The sequence below is a fragment of the Mchenga conophoros genome, linkage group LG4 (assembly GCF_057382185.1).
Source record: "Mchenga conophoros isolate Kocher_MC1m ecotype Shallow Benthic linkage group LG4, M_conophoros_male_GT1.1, whole genome shotgun sequence".
In the NCBI taxonomy this organism is placed as follows: domain Eukaryota; kingdom Metazoa; phylum Chordata; class Actinopteri; order Cichliformes; family Cichlidae; genus Mchenga; species Mchenga conophoros.
The window spans coordinates 21,601,127-21,622,468 of NC_140529.1; the positions used below are offsets into that span (position 1 = coordinate 21,601,127).

Sequence of the window (21,342 nt, forward strand, 5' to 3'; positions counted from 1 at the left end):
CATCTTTGTTCTGTGTGGGAGAGAAGTGACATCATTTAGTCCACCTGTGTTGCTTGACCAAAACAAGCCGCGCAGCATTTATGCGGTGTGGCTTGTTTCAGGGTTGGGTAATCTATTGTTTGCTAATAAGACTTGGATTGCCATACCGGCTAAAGCTCAGGCAGATTTGACTGGTTAATGCAAGAGTTGGGAGAAGAGAAAGTCGGGGAGAGAGTTCAGTCAGCTGATTATTGTGCAGCTAGAGTGGAAATAAAGATTTAGATACTTAGATATATACATTTGTATTGATTTTTCGTGAAGATGAACATAAAACTTTTAATTTTCACCCCAGGGGCCTGGAGTTTCATGCCAATTATTGGTAAGAAACCGTGAACACAGCAATTCATTGGAGGAGAGGGCTTGCAGTAAAATACCTCGGAAATAGGGTAAGAAGCATATGTTTATCCAGGTTTCATGTGGCTCTTAATTGCAGAGAGAATATGAATTTGTAGTCACCCACACAGAGCGATTAATTAAGCCATTATTTCAGATATGCCCTCTGCCCAAAATGGATTGCAGAGTAAATGACTCCTCTCTATTTGTTTGTGTTATACACCGTTTTATCATGTGACAAATGATGAAGCTCCGGTAAATAGCCTTGGATGATACCTGACAGTTTGTATTAGTTTAATAAGCCTGCATGTCTTACACAACTACACAACATTACACAATGCAGTTAATTTCAGATGCCGATTAAAGGACTGGGAACAATATTTCTAAAGCAATTACAACAACAACAACAATCTTTATTTATAGAGCACATTTAAAAGCCTTGGGCATACCAAAGTGCTTTACATAAAACAATAAAAAATAGTAATGCATAAGGCCCAGAGTGCATCCTCCCCGGCCAAAATCGAGACGCCGTCATCGAAGAGAAGTCGCCAGGCAGACTCCCCCGGTACAACATCGCCTGCCGGCAAAGACATCGCAGAAATCCTGGAGTCCATCGACAAGCGATTGTCCAGTTTCGATGCGAGGCTGTCCCTGGTGGAGATCTTACACCGGGAATTTAAATCTCTGAGAGAATCCCTGGAATTCAGCCAGCGGCAGGTGGAAACGCTTGCCGCTGAAAATGCCACGCTACGGGAGTCGGTTAAATCTCTCACCGATAACGTGACCCAGCTAAACATTGAAAATAAAAAAATAAAAGAGTCCGTTATCGATTTACAAGCCCGTAGCATGAGAGATAATCTTGTGTTTTCTGGTATTCCAGAAACTGCCGGAGAGGACGCAGAGGCAACGGTGAAAAGCTTCATTAAAATCCACCTGAAGCTGCCGGAGGACACCGTAAAGAACATCAACTTCGATAGAGTACATCGCTTGGGGGGCGCGCGGTCGCGGACCGGGAGACCACGGCCTATTGTGGCCAAATTCAGCCAATTCAAACAGAAGGAACAGGTGAAGAGTCGCGGCAGAGAGCTGAAAGGAACGGACTTCAGCGTGAACGACCAGTTCCCCAAAGAGATCCTGGAACGACGCAAGGTCCTGTTCCCAGTTCGACGTAGCTTTATCCAGAAAGGCTCCCGTGCTGTCATCGCTGTGGACCGGCTCTACGTGGACGGACAGCTGTACCGCGACCCCGGCACCACACCGTGGTTATACTGACTGCACTCCAGATAAGAACCCGCTACACTCTTTTCTTATTCATTCACACTTTCTCCTTTAAAATGTGTTTAACCTAGTAATATCAGTAGGATGTCATAGCAGATATAACACCGTCACCCTCCGTCATTGCTTTAATTGGAATGTTTCCGTTTCGTTTCCTTTTTTTTGTTGTCGCTCACAGTTCATGTGGTTTCTTTCTTTCTCTTGTCTTTCACTGCTGTGGTCACCTACTTCCCCACTCACCTACAAACAACACCCTCTATTTCTCCATATTTTCACAACACGATCACGCAAACACATCAGCTCAACGGCAGCACATTCACAACAGTCTCACAGCACGCACAGACTTGCAGGACACATAAGCAAGCCACGCTTGTTCATATTAGTGAATATTCACACACATAGTCAGACTTATGGAGTCTCTCACCACACTTCTTTTTCTCTTTCTATTTACAAACAAGGGATGTTTCCATATTCTCTCCACCTGTCTAAACGAAACACCCAGCATACATCATTGAACATACACGCACAATTAAGGGCATGCTGAGGTTTGTCACATGGAATGTAAATGGAGCTGGCACCAGAGGAAAGAGGTTAAAAATATTTAACCAGCTTAAAAAACTACAGGCAGATGTTGTTTTATTACAAGAAACTCACAAACCTGTCACAGGTTTAAATGAACTTAAAACACCTGAGTTTCCTAACGTGTTTGCAGCCGGTTATAATTCTAGACAACGGGGAGTAGCAATTTTAATACATAAAAATGTTAATTTTACAATACTCGATACAGTTATAGATCCAGAGGGTAGATTTCTAATTATTAAACTATCAATATTGAACAAAAAACTATGTATTGTTAGTATATATGGTCCAAATGTTGATGAACCCTCATTCTTCCACGGTTTTTTTAGTGCACTCTCTGAACACCTTGATTGCACACTCATTCTTGGCGGTGACCTCAACCTTGGACTAAATGAAGAAATGGATAGGCTCAACACAACAGGAACTCAGCGTAATTGGCAGTCCACAAATATAATCAAACAGTATATGAACGACTTTGGTCTTTGCGATGCATGGCGCTCTCTTCACCCCACCAGTAAGGAATATACTTTTTTCTCGCATGTTCATCACTCTTACTCTCGTCTGGATTATTTTTTGGTCAGCAGCTCACTGCTGTGTGACATTTCAGACACTGAGATTCATCCTATAGCTGTCAGCGATCATGCTCCTGTATCTTTAACACTAATGCACAAGAATAATACTACGCCAAGTAAAAACTGGAGATTTAATATATCACTACTTAAAGATGAAGACTTTATTAAATACTTTAAAAAGGAATGGACTTCATATTTAGACTTTAATGACACTCCCGGAATATCTGCTTCTGTTCTATGGGAAGCAGGGAAAGCTGTGATGAGAGGTAAAATAATTTCTTTCTCATCACACAAAAAGAAAGAAGAAAACAAAAATATTCAGGAATTAGAAAAAAACATCAAATCACTAGAAGAAGCCTACGCGTGCGACCAAGATCAGGAAACATTGAACAAAATATGCAAAACAAAACTAGAATTAAATGAAATTATTAATAAAAAAACACAATTCCTTATACAAAGACTTCGCTTGCAGAATTTTGAACACAGTAACAAATCAGGTCGATTTCTAGCTAACCAGCTAAAAATAAATAAAGAAAAAACAACTATATGTGCTGCTAAAGATTTATCGGGGAACACAATATATGACCCTGGAAGAATAAACAACATTTTTAGGGATTTCTATGAAACTTTATACTCACCACAAATAAACCCATCTAAAAATGAAATTGATCTGTTTCTTGACAACGTAACTCTTCCAAAATTACTAGACAGTCAAGCAATGGAATTGGATTCGCCACTGACGCCAAGTGAACTCCAGGAAGCCCTGATAAGTATGCCCAATAATAAGGCTCCAGGTCCAGACGGCTTCCCTGCAGAATTCTACAAAGAATTCTGGACAATTTTGGCACCAGTATTCCACAGCATGTTGCAGGAAATCGAGGAAAAGGGCAGACTACCACCAAATATGAATTCTGCCAACATTAGTCTCCTGCTAAAACCAGGCAAAGACCCTTTATTTCCCTCAAGCTATCGTCCAATTTCTCTTTTAAATGTAGACCTTAAAATAATCTGCAAAGCTCTCTCAAAGAGATTAGAGAAAATGACCCCCCTCCTAATTCATCCTGACCAAACTGGTTTCATAAAAGGTCGGCACTCCTCAACAAACACTCGTAGATTACTTAATTTAATAGACTACTCATACGATAAAAACATCGAAACCATAATATTATCTCTAGATGCAGAAAAAGCATTTGACAGAGTTAATTGGAAATTTTTATTCGCAACTTTACACAAATTTGGTTTTGGAAACTCTTTCATAAACTGGATAAGAATATTATACAATTCCCCAACAGCTCGTATCAGAACAAATGACCAGACATCCTCCAGCTTCTGTCTCCTGAGGGGCACCAGACAGGGATGCCCACTCTCCCCCTCACTTTTTGCAATTTTTATCGAACCTCTAGCAGCAGCATTTAGACAGGCTACAACAATTAAGGGCATAAAATGTAAGAACATAGAACATAAAATCAGTCTCTATGCGGATGATGTGTTGCTTTTTCTGCAAAACACACAAACCAACCTCTCTGAGGTAATTACTTTAATAAACTGGTTTTCAAGAGTTTCAGATTATTCAATTAACTGGCCAAAATCTACAGTTCTCCCCATTAACTGCTCCTTCCATAATTCTTCCTCTGCCCCACTGCAATCCGGAAATATTAAATATTTAGGTATTAATATCTCTCCTAAGCTTTCAGACTTAACTAAACTAAACCACATCCCACTTCTAAAGAAAGTAGAAGGCGATCTGACTAGATGGAAATCTTTACCCATATCACTCATGGGAAGGGTCGCCACTATAAAAATGATGATCTTGCCAAAAATAAATTACTTATTTTTGATGATCCCTAACAAACCATCACAAGATTGGTTCAGATCTCTGGATTCATATATTTCCAAATTCCTTTGGAAAGATAAACCCCCGCGTATTAGCTTAAAAACGCTACAAAGAACCAAGGATAGAGGAGGATTAGATCTGCCTAATTTTCACCAATACTTCTTAGCCAACAGGCTTCAGTTCATCTCAGAATGGTTAAAACATACCTTCTTAGTTGAGCCCTGGCTAGATGTTGAACAGGCACTATGCAAGGATCTAGAGATTTCAGACCTACCATTTATTAGCTCAAACATCAAAAGACATGAATGCTTTAAAAGTATCAACATCAGCTTTTCTCTAACAGCATGGTGGGAGTTTCTAAAAATAACGGAGTCTTCATTAATCCCATGCAAACGTACACCTATCTGGAATAACCCTGACATATTACAAAACAATAATATGATTAATTTCCCAGAATGGAGTTGTAAAGGAATTAAATACTTAGAACATATATTAGAGGGAACAGAATTTATTCCATTTGACAGACTAGTTGAACAATATGGGATCAACAAGACAAGGTTTTTAGAATATCAACAAATTAAATCCATAGTAAAAAAGAAATTTAACCTCAGTCAAGTTGAATTACAAACACCACTAAGTGCGGCACATTTTCTTACTCTTAAATCCCCCAAATTATTATCTAAAATATACAGAACACTTTCTAAATTAGATGAATCAATATCCCTTCCTACTGCAAAGTGGGAAGCAGATTTATCAGTCAACCTAGACCAAAACTTCTGGTCTCAGATTTGCTTAAAAACTTTTAAATTAATTAAAAATCCCAGTCTGCAATTAATACAATACAAAATACTTCATAGAGTGCACTATACAGGTCATCGGATGTTTAAGATGGGCTTTACATCTTCCAACAACTGCTCACACTGTCAAGGCAATACACCAGACAATTACATCCACGCTCTTTGGTTCTGTCCACCAGTGCAAAAGTTTTGGCGCGAGATATGTGAAGACTTATCAAAGTGTCTGAAATGTAACATTCCAACCTCCCCCTTAGTGTGTTTGTTGGGCAGCTTAGATAATGTCACTTCAGAAAAGAATATAGCCCATATGATCTTCACTGCCCTATGCATAGCCAAGAAAACAGTCCTCATGAACTGGAAAAATAAAAATAATCTTAATTCTAACCAATATAGAAATTATCTATTAGATTACATTAGTCTTGACACAGCCTCTGCCACCACATCAGATCAATTGCTCTGGGCCCCTTTTATCAGCTCCATCACCTAGTGGGGGTGGGGGGTCATAGTTTGGTCCCGCCTTCACTGTTGTGATTGGTGAGGGGGTAGGGACAGGCTTAGGGCGTCGGGGGGTTCCCCGGAGGCATCTTCCTTGGGGGGCTCAACCCGGGGTAGCGGTCACGTCCGGTTGAGGGCTCTGTTGGCTCTCAGGTGACTGTTTCCTCGCGGCTGCGTGCAGCGGGGCTAGGGGAGGGTCTGTGCTGACGGACGTGGGTTACTGACCTGGCAACCTGGCTGCCCCTGGGTGGGTCCGGGATGGGCGTGAGGTTCTGGGGGTGCTCCGTCTCTGGGCGGGGGCCCGGGCCGGGCCTCGGGGGCTCGGGTCCTGGTTGGTGTGTTGCCGGGGTTGTGGGCGGGTGGGTGCATGGGGGCCCGGCCCTGGAGCAGGGTGCCGCCGGTGCATCGAGCCGCCTGGGGGGCTCTTCAACTGGTGGGGGGGATGGTCACATCTGGCAGGAGCTTTCTTCTCTCAGGAACTCTCTGCAGGAGGGGGAGATACAGGAGAGGTGGAGGAAGATCTCAGCCTGGGCGTTTACCGTCTTATGTAGTCTGGAAGATGTGTGGTTGGTGGGGTGGGTGCAGTTTTCTCTGTGGTGGGGTTGGGTGGACTGTCCAGGGCTCTGTGGAGCCGGGGGGCGCTACTGCACTGGGCCCCGGTCTGATGGGCCTGGGCCCCCCTTCCCTGGCGGGTCGCGGAGGGTGGGGGTGCCTACTGGGGTCAGCGGGGGAGCTGGCCCCAGGGAGGGGTTACCTGCCCCTCCCTTCCTTCCCTCCCCATCTCCAGCTGCCTCCCTCTTCCCGCTCCTCCACAACCACCCACACATGCAGGGCCTTGGAGTGGGGGTATGTCACCAGGGTGCGGAGGAGGCTACCCCCCCCCCGTCCCCTTCTGGCTGCCTCTGCCTCAATTTTATCCCACAACTTAGACATTCACATTATTCACACTCTCATTACACATACATATAGGATCTTGGGGGTGGGCACAATCACGGAGTCCAAATCACCATCAGGGTGTATACCTCACCCCTGGCGTCGTTGCCCACCTCTCAATTTTAAATACACTTAGTCATTGAGGGCTAGCAGGAGGGACCATGCGCTTACCTGCTGCTCCTTGGCAGGTAGCTCCATGCCCTCCTGAGTTTTAATTGCACCTTAGAACACATATGCATCAACACTACAATGAGCGGGTGGAGGGAGGTTTGGAGTCTTCTCCCACCCCCATTCTCTGCGGCCTGCTGGAGCGGGGGGGCTAGTAGGAGGAGTTGGCCGTCCGACTGCGGTCTGGGGTGTGGGGCCTCCCTGCTGCTGCGGAGTCGGGGTGGTCTGCCTCTCCCCACCGCAGGGAAAAGGGTAACACCACCTGGGTCTGGGTGCAATTCCCCCCTCCAGGGGCAAGGGTACCTAGACCCGGTTTGTAGGGTACGCTTGGGGAGTGTGATTGTGTGTACAGCGTCTCTTTATGTCTGTCTCCACGTTGGTTGAGTGTGGAGTGAGTGCATATGAGAGCATGAGGGTGGGAATGGATGTTTGTGTCTGTGTGTGCCTGTATGTCTGTGTCTATATGTCAGGTTGGGTATCAGACGCCACCTCTCTGGGGACACCTCAGGCCCTCCAAGGTTTGGAGGCCTATCTCCACCCACCACCACTTCCCCTGCCGGTGGCGGACTCCCTCAGGTGTCGGTGTGTTGGTGGTTCTTTGTGTCTGGGGGTGGGCGTCCGGGTACACACCGGCTCACTCCTTGGCGGCCGCTTGTCGGGGCCTGGGGCCTGGGGCTCGCTCGGGCCCCTTTGGAGGTGGGGTGCCCCCGGCCTCTCGGCCTAGGGCTCGGTCACTCAGGCGCAGCTGGGGGCCGGCGGAGCTCACGGGCGCGTCACTGCAACCCCCCCTGGCTTCTGCTCCGCGGCTGCTGAGTGAGCCCTCATCTGGGACTCTCCTCAGCTCTTACTGGGACAGTGGCGCGGCTGCCCCTCTGTTGGTCTTCCATGGTCTCTTGTGTTCTGGGGGCCTCTGGATGTCTGGAGTTTTGATCTCCTCCATACCCGCTTCACACCCTGGAGGACGGGGCTGTGGCCCCCCCACACTCCCTAGCAGATCATTACATGGAGAAACCTTTGGAATGCAAGCATGCTGATCCACACAGGTATGCACACATGGGTATTCACAGACGCGGACTAAAGCTTTCTTGGCTGCTGCCTCAAAGCACACTGTGCGCTGTCTATCTTGCGTGCTGCACAATATCGTTTATTACTTAGTAAATACTGATATCTATGACTAGCTAGTTTATTGTGATGGTGCTTTGCTTTCTCTATTATTATGTTGCTCTTTGTTGTTTGCTGTCTCCTCTGTTTGTTTGTTTGTTTGTTTGTTTGTTTTTTCTCCATACAGGTGACCCAGGAGTTTTTTTTTTTTTTTTTGTCTCTCTTCCCCCCCCTTCTCACCGTCTCTTCTCCCCTTGGGTTTTCTTTCTTTCTCTCCCCCTCTCTCTCTCATTCATTCCCCCTGTCCTATTTATTAAAAAAAAAAAAAAAAAAAAAAAAAAAAAAAAAAAATGACAAAGGATGAACTGAAGCTCTGCCATCACGTAATGTCGCATACTGCTGTTTCTGATGTCATTTAAAAAAAAAAAAAAAAAAAAAAAAAAAAAAAAAACAATAAAAAATAAAACAGTTCACACATTAACATCAAATACATAAGAGTAACGGATTATGTTCACAGATAAAAGCCACCAATAAGAGTAAACTGCAGCACATAGGTTATAGCAAGGTAAGACTGTACCACCATGATAAAAGACACCAATAATGGAAAGATAGCAGAGAATTTAATACAATACAATACAATAGGTCAATAGGTCACTGCAAGCAAGCCAGCATTTAACTGGTAGAAAAGGCAAGTTTAAAAAGATATGTTTTTAGCTGTGATTTAAAAGAATGAATAGAATCAGACGCCCGGATGCCAATCGGGAGATTGTTCCACAGCTCCGGTGCAACTAGAGCAAACGATCGATCACCTCTAGATTTCAGTCGAGATCTGGGCTGAACCAACAGTAACTGTGAGGATGACCTTAAAGCCCTAGCAGGAGCATATGGGTTTAAAAGTTCCTTAAGATAGCTTGGTGCAGTGTTATTGGTAATTTTAAAAGTAAACAACAAAATTTAAATTAAAGAAACTGATCTCTGTTTTCTTTTTTAATTTAATATCACAACTTTAACTTTTCATCTTTTAGCCACCAGTTAAACATTGAAACAACATGACAACAATTTCTAACTCTGATTTCCGAGGATCGACATAATCCTTTGATTCCAATGCTGATGCTGGTATTGGATCAATGTGACCAAACTGCTTTAGAGACAGAAACATGTAAATTCCAGGTATAAAAAAAAGGAAAGAAAGGGGAAATCACAGTGATTTAGTGATCATTAAAATATGTACAGAATATGCAAACTGATGATGATTCATCTCCTAAACCATGACACACTGTTATACCCCAAATAAACTTTATAGATTAAAACTATTGGTATCTATATTGGAAATACTGGCCCTGCATTAACTTGGTATTGGGTTTGCAATATCACATAGCACTAATAATCCTACATTCACAGGCTCTTCATATGGTCCAGTTTTACATGTTACAAAGTCTGTAATGTGACTTTGTCTTGATGAACTTTTAACTGAGAATGATAAATAAAATAGATGAAGCATTAATTTTATCTACTTATAAACTAACTTCTCAATTTAAGTCGTTTAAATAATAGGTAGGATCTAATCCGGTCGTTAAGTCTGACGTCACTAGCCGTGTCTGGGCCTAAACTCCGCTGCAGGTCCATATATCAAACGATCACTATGGCATTACTGAGAGTTGAAAAACTGTCTAAAGTCTTTCATCTGTAATAAAATGATCAGCGTTCTGCTCTACCAGGTGTAACAATTGAGTTTAACATCGAGGCATCCATGAAAACGGAATTTATGACATTTAACGGAGTTAGAAGTTAGCAGGGAGTTAGCTCGCTAGCTTCTATCTAAATACAATATAGCATGTCCTGACTGCGGGGTTTTGGAAACAAATTCAAACGTACAGCTCTGTTATCACTTCCAACATAAATGAAGACAGAAAACTAAACAGCAGTGACGTTTGTAGGGTTACTGAAGTTTGGCTAGCTGGTATATAAAGATGTGCTATGTGACCGCTAGCGACACAGCTATGTTAGCACAATATAAACAAGCTAACTTTTTTTCCACTGGATAAAAGTTAATGTAAGTGTTCATGGTGGTCAGAAACAAATGTAATCGCATGAATGCTGTAAAAGGACCAAACTTCAGCCAGGAGAACAACTGAGATAATCCATCCACAATACGAGGTTAGTCATTCATATACTGCTGCATGGGCTGGGCTGTAGTTACATCCTAAGGTTTTAAAAACTGAGCTTAAATAAATGATTAGTGGTAATAAACAGTGGTCAACAGTGATCACTGACTGTTTTAGGAGCTTTTTGGGATTAAATAGAAGAAAATAGAAAACATTAAACACAACACAAAGCCCGGAAGTAGGATTCATCACGTCATCACTTAACGACCGGATCCCATATTATAAAGTAAATGCAAATTACAAAGTAGCAAAGTTTTCTCAGACTGGTATAAAGTATAACAAGCATATTTGGACTTAAGCAGGTGTTCACACCTGTTTTCTGACGTGTACACTTTTTTTGGATTATTTCAACATCTTGTGACCATCAACAGTGCAAAAGGAAGTAGGTTTAGTGCAGGAAACTCAAGTCTGCCTTCATTTCAGCGATACTGGGCTGTTGGTTAACAGGTGTGTGGTACATTCCTCAGACCATTGCCCAATCTGAGCAGTACCGCAGACACCACTGGGGGAGGTGATACCACATCTAAAATGCTAATAATAATTAAAATAATGATAATAATAAAAGGGATAACAATGTCTTTTCAATGGTGGTGAACTTTGAAACTAGCTGCCGTGAAAAGCCAGTATACAGTTTGGACATATGTGAGTCAATAGCACTATGATGGAGAGCTGGTCCAGTAACAAACCTTCTGCAACTCAGAAAGCACAGAAAGCATGGGAAAGCACACCCTCGGGAAAATCACAAGTGCAGTAATATCTGAGGAATGTTTCCAGCTCCTTGTTGAATCTGTGCCACGAAGTTTGGAAGGAAAAACATGGTTCAACCCAGTACTAGCAAGGTGTTCCTAATAAAATGGCCAACGATTGTATATGTGTAACTGAATGAGGTCACTGATTTAGAAATACTCTCGACCTGTACTACATGTACACCACATTTTATTTACTATTGTCTCACAGTTCCCACTTGTGGCTACAGTGTCCACTCCTGACAAAAATGTAAATATTCCTGTTATAAATGGCTAAAATGAGACTCAGTTTGACTCATTTAATCCACCATCTTTTCTTGCTATTCTCTTTTTGCATTTTTTAAATTTACTGGACTGCAGACGTTTGGCGTAGAAAGTGACGCAGGAAAGTTTGTGTTCGGGCCTGCACGTGAGTGTCCCTGGCAGCCGTATTAGAAGGATGGTTGAAATTCCTTAGCCGTGAGTCAGTAAGTGTTGATCCAGCTGTGGAGGCATTTCTTGGTGATGCCCAAACAGGTTCCCATAGTAATGGTGATCTCAGCTCCCGCCATCTCTTTGTAAACAACTGACAAAACCTTCCCCTTAGAAACTGCCCGTTTACAAATGGCAGACACACGGACTGATTGCTGGTTTAATGGTCTTGAAATACGTTTTAGAGGAAAGCAGTGCAACCCTCGCAGCCCTAAACACGATTTTGGTTTTAGTGGAAGCCCTTCTCGAAGGCATAAAACTGACATAGAAGGGTCCATTCACAATTACTGCTCTCTGCCACTGCCAGCAAATGCTACAGAGATGTCTTTTTCCTCTGCGTGTTTTGACTTTCTGTCCCACTGATCCACATGGGTGTAATCCCAGACTCACACATGAGGACAGGCAGGAGAGGGGAAAAAGGTTTCTTTTGAGAACTTGAGCCTACATTAAAGCTGTTGACAAAAACACTCTACTGCTGCACAAACATACGAAGGTAAGGGAACAAAGTGTGCATCTCATGACTTGAAGTCAAAAGCTGGCCAGCTGTTTCTTTCATTAATATGTGCAAATATTATTCATGAAAGTCTTCAAAGCACAAGCCAGATAAATCCAGCCTGACTTTAAGCAGACAGGAGAGCTGTTTAGAGCGCTATATTTTCTCAGCAGTGGGAAAGACACTATAGGTAGAGTGGATTAAACACACTTTGTATGAATGCAGAAATGAATGTGAGACATCACCAGACATGCAGTGTATTTATAAAGATCAAAAATGCTGGTGGCATGAGGAAAAACATCACAGGAATATTGTGGAAAAGACTTTCATTTCTATAGCTGACCTTTTTGGTAGCTCTCTATTCTTCACATTTCATAAAGAAGGTGTGTGTTTCTTTTGTATTTCTCTGGGTTGTTGTCATGCTTTGTTGCTACGAGTGTGATTTTCCTCTCCATCTCCCTTCCTTCCCCGCATGCCTTGGCATCTCTCCTGGCTACAAATCATCCTCTTCTGAGCCTCGGGCCTTGTAGAGACAGCAGAAGATTCCTTTGCTCCTCCCTCTCTGCGTCTTTCACTCCAGCACACAGACACACACACCAGGAAGTGACGGATAGCTGGTGTCCACCAGCCCCCCATACTACCTTTTCCTCACCATCACCACAAATTGCACCACGGCGATTAATCAGGTCGATGTTGAGTCGTGTTGCTTCGACACTGCAAAGCTGCCAAATTTCTAAAATCATCTTTTGGAGAGTTTAACCCAATAGCAGAAGTTTGTCTGGGGCAGGCGACGACCTGTTGACCTTACAAGTTGTTTACATATTTGCCAGAGATTAGTATGCGGGTAACTTAGTAACTTTGCAAATCAGAGTTCTGTTCCAAATTTTACTTCCAAAATATCGGTGTGACCCATTGGCAGGTACGGGAGTGTCGTGATAAACTACCAGGGAAACTGAAGTATGTCACCCGGAGAGGTGTGGAGAGGGAGGAGAGGCTGAGGCAGAGGACTGTGGTTTGTTTATGCTCTCCTTTTGCAGATAAGAGCAGTTGCAGTTTAAACGGCTGGGTGTGTGAGTGTGTGCTGAGGAGATCTGCAGCGTACAACACAAACCGGACAGCCCACTATGCATCAGAAAGTCTAAATATAGCTCACAGTGTGTGTATGTGGCAGCGTGTGCACAATGTATCTGTCACTCATGATGCCAGATGCAATGGAAACAGCTCATGCAATTCCTAAAAAGGCATGTATACTATATACAGTACATTAACCACGCTAAAACTGTGGCTGTTTGAAATAGCTAAAGGGCGTCAGTGCAGTGTGTTAGTGTAGCACAAGAATACATTAGAAAAAAAATGTAAACTGCTTTTGTCTGCCCACTAAAAACAGCCCAAATGTCTTTGAAGGCAATTGTGCTTCCAATACTTAGATGTCACCTGCTAAATGACTCAACAAATGTCCCTTTCTCTGTACTAAAATGAATTTGATTTCAGTTTTATTCATATCACAACACAGTAGTTGCCTCAAGGTGCTTTTTAATGAAATGTAAAGACCCGCACCTATAGTAATACAAAGAAAACCCTCACAATCAAACAACCCCCTCTGAGCAAGCACTTGGTGACAGTGGGAAGGAAAAACTCTCTTTTAACAGGAAGAAACCTCTCGCAGAATCACGTTTTGAGAAGTGGCCACCAGCCAAGACCGGTTTGGAGTGAGGTGGGGAAACCAGGCCAAAAACAAACTAGAGCCAGAGATTAATAATGACTAATGAATTAGATGCAGAGTGGTGTAAAAACACAAAGTGATTGCCGTTCTTCAGGGTCGGTAGAGATCAGAGAGTTAGAGGTGGCATCTGTCTCCAGAATCTAAACTGGGAGCTGGTTGTGCCTCCCTTTGTAAGTTTAAATATCCAGGGAACCACAAGAAAGCCAGCAGTTGGAGAGAAAAGTGCTCCACTGGGGTAAAATGAGGTCTTTCAGATAAGATGAGCCCTGATTACTCAAGGGGAAGGATTTTAAATTTCATTCTAGATTTGAACGTGAAGATATAAAAGAAGAATAACATTTCATACTTTTTTCTCACCTCTAAAACATTTTATTTCATTTTAAACTTAGCAACTGCTTGGTGAAGACAAAAACAACATCGTGCATTCTTCTGGTTACATTCTTCTATGTCGGGCTGATATGCTTTGTTTTCCTGAGATACAGATAAGGCGTAGTGAAGAGATGTTCAGGGGGGAAAGCGCAATTCCTTCCAGCTTATCATTGCTCAATCAGCTCTAGCATGCTTCCAGAAATAGACGGGGAGAGGAGTTGGACTGAAAAGCCATTAACTGCTCCCCCACATCACCGTCTCGTGGAGGGGACCACAAGCTGGGCTGAACTCCACCTGTTTTTATGACAAGCAGGTGGGGGGGTTCTGAGAGGTGAGCTTGGCACTGGGTTTGAATCAATAGCGGTGCTGGCAACATTTCACTGTCGCACTGCTTCCAGCACATAGCTCGTCTCTCTCTTTGTGTCTCTGTTATATTCTGATCCCAGTCTCACTCTCATTTGGATTTTCCCTTGGTTGGTAAAATATATTACACTCCCTCATGCTGTCTTTGGTCGGTCCTCCCTTCTGTTTTCCACCATCCTTGAGTTTAGCTTGTAGATCAGGTTAAGAACAACTAAATATCTGATGTTGCTTTACAAAACATAAATTTAAGTAAGCAAACTGAAGAGTTCGGATGTAAAAGCCGTCGTCAAAAATCTCATACGAGCTTCAAATATCCCTAAATCCCACAGTGAACCTCTTCCAAAACAAGAGTTTTTGGCAAATAAAACTCGAAATGGCACTACCTTTTGTCGGCAAAAGCCAAAGCACCACTAATCAGAAGACACAACTCACATCATGTGACGTTCAACCAGGTCAGCTTGGATTTATCAGTTTGCTCAGACTGCTATTGTAATGCTGTTTGCCAGCTTCATGCCCGACTTCGTATCTTAACTTACTTGACGTGACAACAGGTTTTATAGTTACTGATACACTGAAGTACATTGATCATAGTGTACTTATTATTTTTTTTGTCAGTTTATCATTTATTTTTTGTGCTGTCACTTAGCAATGAACTATGATGTCATCTTGTGGATTTTGCTCAACAGCTTTTTCAATGTTTCGCTTTAATTTCTGCTCTAATGATTTCCAGTGTTAACAGTTGCATCTTTTGCGGTAGAGGCATGGACTGCAAAAGAATATCCAATTTGTTAAAAGCCAATAAATTAATTTAAGTTACATTTACAGTTAACATAACATAGGAGCCTGATTAAAAGAAAAACAACGCTTATTAAAAACAAAACACGTCAGATGGACTTAGACTTTTCTGTCTGAGCTCTTCAATCAAATTAATCCATTTACAACTTGTAATCAAATGATAAGTAAGAAGCAACAAAAGTGCATCATGAAAGTCTAGGAAGTATGTTTGTCTTAGAAGGAATGACTTCGACATTGATTTTTAGAATCAAATGTGAGAAATAATTTAATCTAGAGCTGTAACATCAGTCAGTTCAGTGGTCCATCTATTTACTGACAACGGCCAATCGTGTGCATATTGTATAAGAGATATAACTGTGCTTTAAAATGATAAACTGACTGCCTTTGTGCATGTCAGCATTCATGATATGATTATTAGTAATCATTAACAAACTAAACATCACTTGTGAGATTGCATTTATGATTGCATGTATTTGCAGAAATAGCAAACCTAATTTAAACAAGTAGCAGAAAATAACTACTGACTGGCATTAGCGCACCTTTCCCTTTCATTCCAGCTACTGGACATCTCTGATCTCAACCACACACATTACAGTGACTCATGCTTTGTATACCATGACAAATCCTGGATAAAGAGGGAGCTGATATCACTAACGCCTCCTTTCTGCCTCTGTTGCAGGAGCTCCGACTCCCAGCCCCCACCCCAGTATTTTTGAGAATGACCCAACACTTGTGCACAAACACCGTGTCACGTACCAAGATAAGCACACTCCCACCAGAGCCTGTATCAGCGGCCGAGATAAACCAACACACACGCTGAACTTTGCACTGCCTATCAAGCCCCGAGTGTATCAGGGGACATGCAGACAGACAAGCAATGATGAGGCAGCCCCAAAGGGACAAAGATATGTCAGCAGGGTCGGTGCTGGCATGATACAGTTCAGCAACCTCTCATCAGAACAAACAGCAGTGACGCAGCTCTCAGTAATGGCAACCCAGGCACTGATCCTTAAATCTGATGCATTTTTTAGTCCTAGACATCAGGGGTTTTTTCTATAATTACACGTCCATCGTTGTAAATATTCTAATTTATGTGGGGGTATCATCCGATTGCCTTCCCTAGTTTGACATTACCAAACTAAATTCAAATTCAAAACTGCAAAATGAGCTGAGCATCCAAAGACTTGAGTTACCTTATATTTTTTAGTGGTTTCTGGGCTTCAGTCCACTTGTTCTGTCTTAATATGTCTATTTACATAAAATGTTTTTTCCCTGCACCAAAAGCACCCATTACCAGCCCACATCCTTGAAGACACTGAGTAAAACGTAAATAATGAACATATCTTTCACTCGGTTTTTCAGTTTACACAGTTAAAGTGATGACTGATGTCCGCCTCATCACACTGATTATGCAGTTCTGCTTTTTCACTTGAACCACAAAATATGCCACATCATTTCTCTAATCTACAAGTGGGCATTTTCATCGTATCCAAGGTTCTTCTGCCTTCTATACACGCTGTGCAGAGTACACCTCAGAATCCAGTTGACTGGTTTATCCTGCCTCGACTTAAATGTGAGCCTAAGCTAAGAGGTTATCAGGGTAGACAGAGTCACACTCGCATTAAACGTGTGTGCAATGGCACTTGGCCCAAGTCTGCAGGGCGTGAAAAAAGAAAAAAGTGCCAAGAGCTAGCAGTGTTGCTTGTGTACTGGCATATCTGCGTTACAGGCAGAGGAAATAAAACAATGTGTTATGAAATGTCATGTGTAAGAGCAACTTTGTTCCTGAAACTATGTTGTAGACACGAAACCTGCAATCTCTAACTTAAAAGCACTATTCATGCTCGCTAATGACATGGCTACGCACCAGTGACTTCAGTGCACTCGCCTTCACCAACTGAACCACAAAGACCAACGACAAAGTGAACCAGGGCAATTATTTTCAAGCTTTTTAATACAAACTTAATAAACCATCAGTCTCTCTTAACATGTAAGACACTGACTCTGAATACTTTGTTATACCGTTTGTTTTTATCAAGTATTGCACAATGTAGGTACAAAATTAATATACGATTACATTTTGTCCATGATATAGCAAAAATCTTTTAAACTCTTAACAGAAAATACAACTCTCATGTATTTTTTTTGAAAAAAAGAAAGAAAGAAAGAAAGAAAGAAAGCAAATATTCTTATATCCCACCACTACGGAATATTCTGTACACAATCTTTAGGATAGTCAATTTTTTTACATTTTTTTTTTAAATGATAAATTCATTTTTTATTTCAATAAAAAAGAAAACATAAAGTTGCTGCAGCCATCACAGATCACTGGAGTAGTAAAAAGATATAAATGCAATACCATGTCGTAGAAACAATAGATACTCTGATATTTTACAAACTCTGTACTAAATTAAATTATACAATTAGAAAAAGACCAGGAAATCCCACTTATTTATGCCAATCTCTTGAAAAAAACAAAACAAAAAATAATTGGCGATGTCCAGTTATGTTTAAATACTGAAAAGAGGCCATGACTTGTGTTGTTTTTTTCTCTTTTTTGTCTTTTCATATATATATGTATATATATATTTTTTTTTAAACAGTCACATAAAAAAAATATTTTGTGCTTGGTTGGCAAAAGAAATAACAATGATGCATGTTGAAGTTTAGGTAACCAAGCTTGGACATTTTGTACTACAAGCTTCATTAAGGAAAAGAAAAAGGTATAACTCAAGGGGGCAAAATAATTCACCCTCGGGCTCATGCTCTTAGACTCGTAACAAAGATCTTACAGGTGACAAGTCACTTTTTCCTTTTATACTTGACATTCTGTTCTTGTTTACTTTTTTTAAATTTTTTTTTTTTATTTCTGTTTTGAAATGTGCATTTGTGTTTGTTTCCCCCCATCACATTATCTCTGGTCGTTTCTGTATGAAGTAGTAGCTTAAGTAGTACCTTCACGTGTACTAGTTGGCCATAACTGGCTGGAATTGCTGGTTAGAATACTGCATGTTGCTCAAGCTGAAATTCAAGCCATCCATAAGCGACTTGTCATTAAGGCCACCGTAGGCCGCAAACATATCAAAGGCATTGCTGTACTGCAGCGGGCTGAGGCTGAGCGAGCTGTCGCTGGGGAAAAGAGCACTCTGGCTGCCCTGGCCCTGCAGGCTGGGGAACACAAATTCCTTGGCATTGGGGGAGAGTGCCGAGGGCTTCTGGTGCTGCTGCTGCGGCGCGCCGAGGCCTAACCCGTACAGAGAGTGCATGGAGGTGGAGATGGCTTTCTGTTTCAGGAGACTGTTCACATTCAGGCCCAGGTTGGTGGGAGAGGTACGTGCCACCTTGTTCCCAGCACCACTGCCGCCATTGTTGCGTCCACTGCTCTTCATCTTAGTGGAGCCAAACTTGGTGGCAGCAAAGGTGGCTGTTGTGAAGGTTAAAGGCTGCGTGGAGCGGGGCATAAAGGTGGGGCTTACTGCTGCCGAGTGGCCAAAGGGTGGGGAGGGCGAGCTGGAACCCGGGGAGGCACCATTCACAGGCTCATTGATGGGCATGAAGACCTGCGCGTCTGGATTGAAACTGTTCTTGATCTCTTTGTCCAAATCAAGTCCCACATTGCTACTTCCACTTTCGTTGCTGTCGTCGACGTACAACACTTTGACGGGCCCCTTCTCCCCAATCTGGTAGGACACCTCATAGGGGTCAATCCACACACTGAGGTCCTGGGGAAGGTTGTTGCGGACATCTTCAATGTCCAGCCCACTCTCTTTGGCTGCCTTCTCCACCACGGGGTCAACCTTCTCCCCAACGTGGATGCATCTGAATCCTGAACCTTTGTATGGCTTGTCCGGGTACCAGTGTCCTTCATATTTCTGCTTCAGCTGCCGCTCCAGCTCCTCGCCAAAAATGTTGACTCGCCGCCTGGGCAGCTTGTTATACAGGTATGAGATGATGAAGTTGAGGGCTACTTGGATTTCAAGCTGCATAGCTAACTGCTGAAGTTTACCCGATGCAACAAGATTATTTGTGTCTGACCTTGAACGTATCCACTGGGTCTGCTTTGTTTATCCGTGTTTGGCAGCACAGCTGCTCTCTCCAGTCGGGATGGCAAAAGTAACCAGAACTTGGATGAAACAGGTTGGGGAAAAAAAAATCAAAATCAGAAGTGCTGGTTTTGTGTAAGTGGTGTCCTTCCACAGGGTGTGATATTTTTTTCCTGCAAGAATTAAAAGTGGGGGAGGGACAAAACACATGTATAAGTACATGAAAATATATTTGGAATGATCATGCAGTATGGCTACACAGCTAAAACGAAGGGAGGAGGGTGCTTTAATTATTAAGCATTTGTTTTTAAAGCAGGTATGTTGTACTGTGACCATTTGAGCTCATAAATATGTAGGCTGTAAGCCATAAGATGGCCAACCAAAGCAGGATCTTAAAGGTAAAATAAACCATAAAAGAGGAATATACAGAATATATTCTAATAATATGAATATATTGACATAAATAAACAGAAGAGGCACTACAGCTGGGCTATACTGTTGTCAACCCTGCATCTAAATGTCAAGAAGTAGGCATCGTGCACATTAACCTCACACTAGGACTGAGAATCCTATTACATAATAGGCTTCTAGATATCCTCCTTACAGCAGGAGACAGGAAAACTACTGCGGGGTTACCGCATTTCATTATCTAAAAAGGGTAAGCTTGACTTAGTGACTGCTTTGTAGATAATACCTAATGGTGGATAAGTTGGCAAAGAAACGATCCGGTTGGATTTCAGGCTTATAACCGTGCTACTGGGTTGGTATGGTATGCATACGGCACAGATTAGTCGAAGCAGTGTCGCCGAACAACCTGTCTGCGCCCATGTTTTGCGATTTTTGCGAAAGGATTTAGCCATTAAACATTTACTGAAACGAAGGCTGGATGCAGGCAGCACAGAAATAGCCCTCTTCTACCGAGAAGAGCTAGACAGAGAGGGTCTATAGGGAGTCAGCCTGTAGAGGCTGCTGAAATGCCCCAGAGTGGATTATTTTATTTCTCAGAGGGGGAAGCTAGCCCACACTGGAAAATAAAACCCCAAAAATCTGCAGTGTCTACACCTCACTAATAAAGACTGGTCGCAGTTGTAGCTACAGGTCTTGGCTGGTGTTACAGTAAGAAAGGCATAATATTGCAGAAACTGCAGCGCACAGGAACAGACTGTACTGACACTAGAAAAAGGCGATACAATAAAAAAATAATAACGGGCTGCAGTGAAAATTCAACACCACATCGGACTCATTTCGAGTCTGTGGAGGTATCGCTATGTGCTTACATAAGAATAGAGAAAAAAAAAGAGCACACACAGCCTATATACACCCCTCCCTAACTTCGTGAACTGACGCAGCAGATCAGCTTATAGTTAAGTACGAATAGAGCTACAGTACAACTAAGAGCAATAATAAAGACAGCGACACACACACATTAGCAGAAACAAGAGAGCTGGAGTACTTACTTTTTTGTAAAAAATAAAGATTCTCAGTAGTTCTGAAGTACCGTTAGTTAGTGCAAATAGGAAAAAAAAAGTATAAATACTTTCTTCACATATAATAAATTATCAGCGTTACAAAAAAGTCTTCCAGTACACGTAGATTTTTGGAGGATTGGCGTTTACGGTTTTTTTAAGGTTATTTTTCGGTTTTTTGTTTCTTAGCTCTCCTCTTTCAGCAGGCTTGCAGAGTAGCTCCCTCCTTTCTCGGGAGTTTCGCAACTTCGTCCTCTTCTGATACGGCGTTGCTCGTATTTATAGCTTTCCTCCGCCATGGGCACGAGGTAGGCGGTGATGCGGTTCCAGAGGTCAAAACAATGCAAGCGCCTGCGATTGGTCCGCGGCGGGAGTCCCGCCCTCTTCGTGACGCCCGAGGCGAGCACTGATTGGCTGATCGGCGCTGTCAAACTCGGACAAACGGTCCTGTGAGACGAGAGACGCCTGTGATGAGGAGTTTGCGTCAGAGATAACCTAGGTCTGTGCTGACAGCAAAAGGCAAAAGTCCTAATTAATGTTATTCACTAGCAGTATTATGTAAAGAGATCGAGCTGACTTGAA

General features: G+C 42.5%; 1 protein-coding gene across 1 annotated transcript; it reads right to left on the bottom strand.

The window, feature by feature from the left end:
* Positions 1-17,187: 17,187 nt before the first annotated feature.
* LOC146575995 (protein Tob1-like) lies at positions 17,188-21,036 on the bottom strand. The gene is made up of 2 exons (XM_085270952.1): positions 20,752-21,036; positions 17,188-19,467 (listed from the first exon to the last, which is right to left on the bottom strand). The coding sequence occupies exon 2, from the start codon at positions 19,235-19,237 to the stop codon at positions 18,218-18,220; it is 1,020 nt and encodes a 339-aa protein (XP_085127078.1). The 5' UTR covers positions 19,238-19,467; positions 20,752-21,036; the 3' UTR covers positions 17,188-18,217.
* Positions 21,037-21,342: the final 306 nt, after the last annotated feature.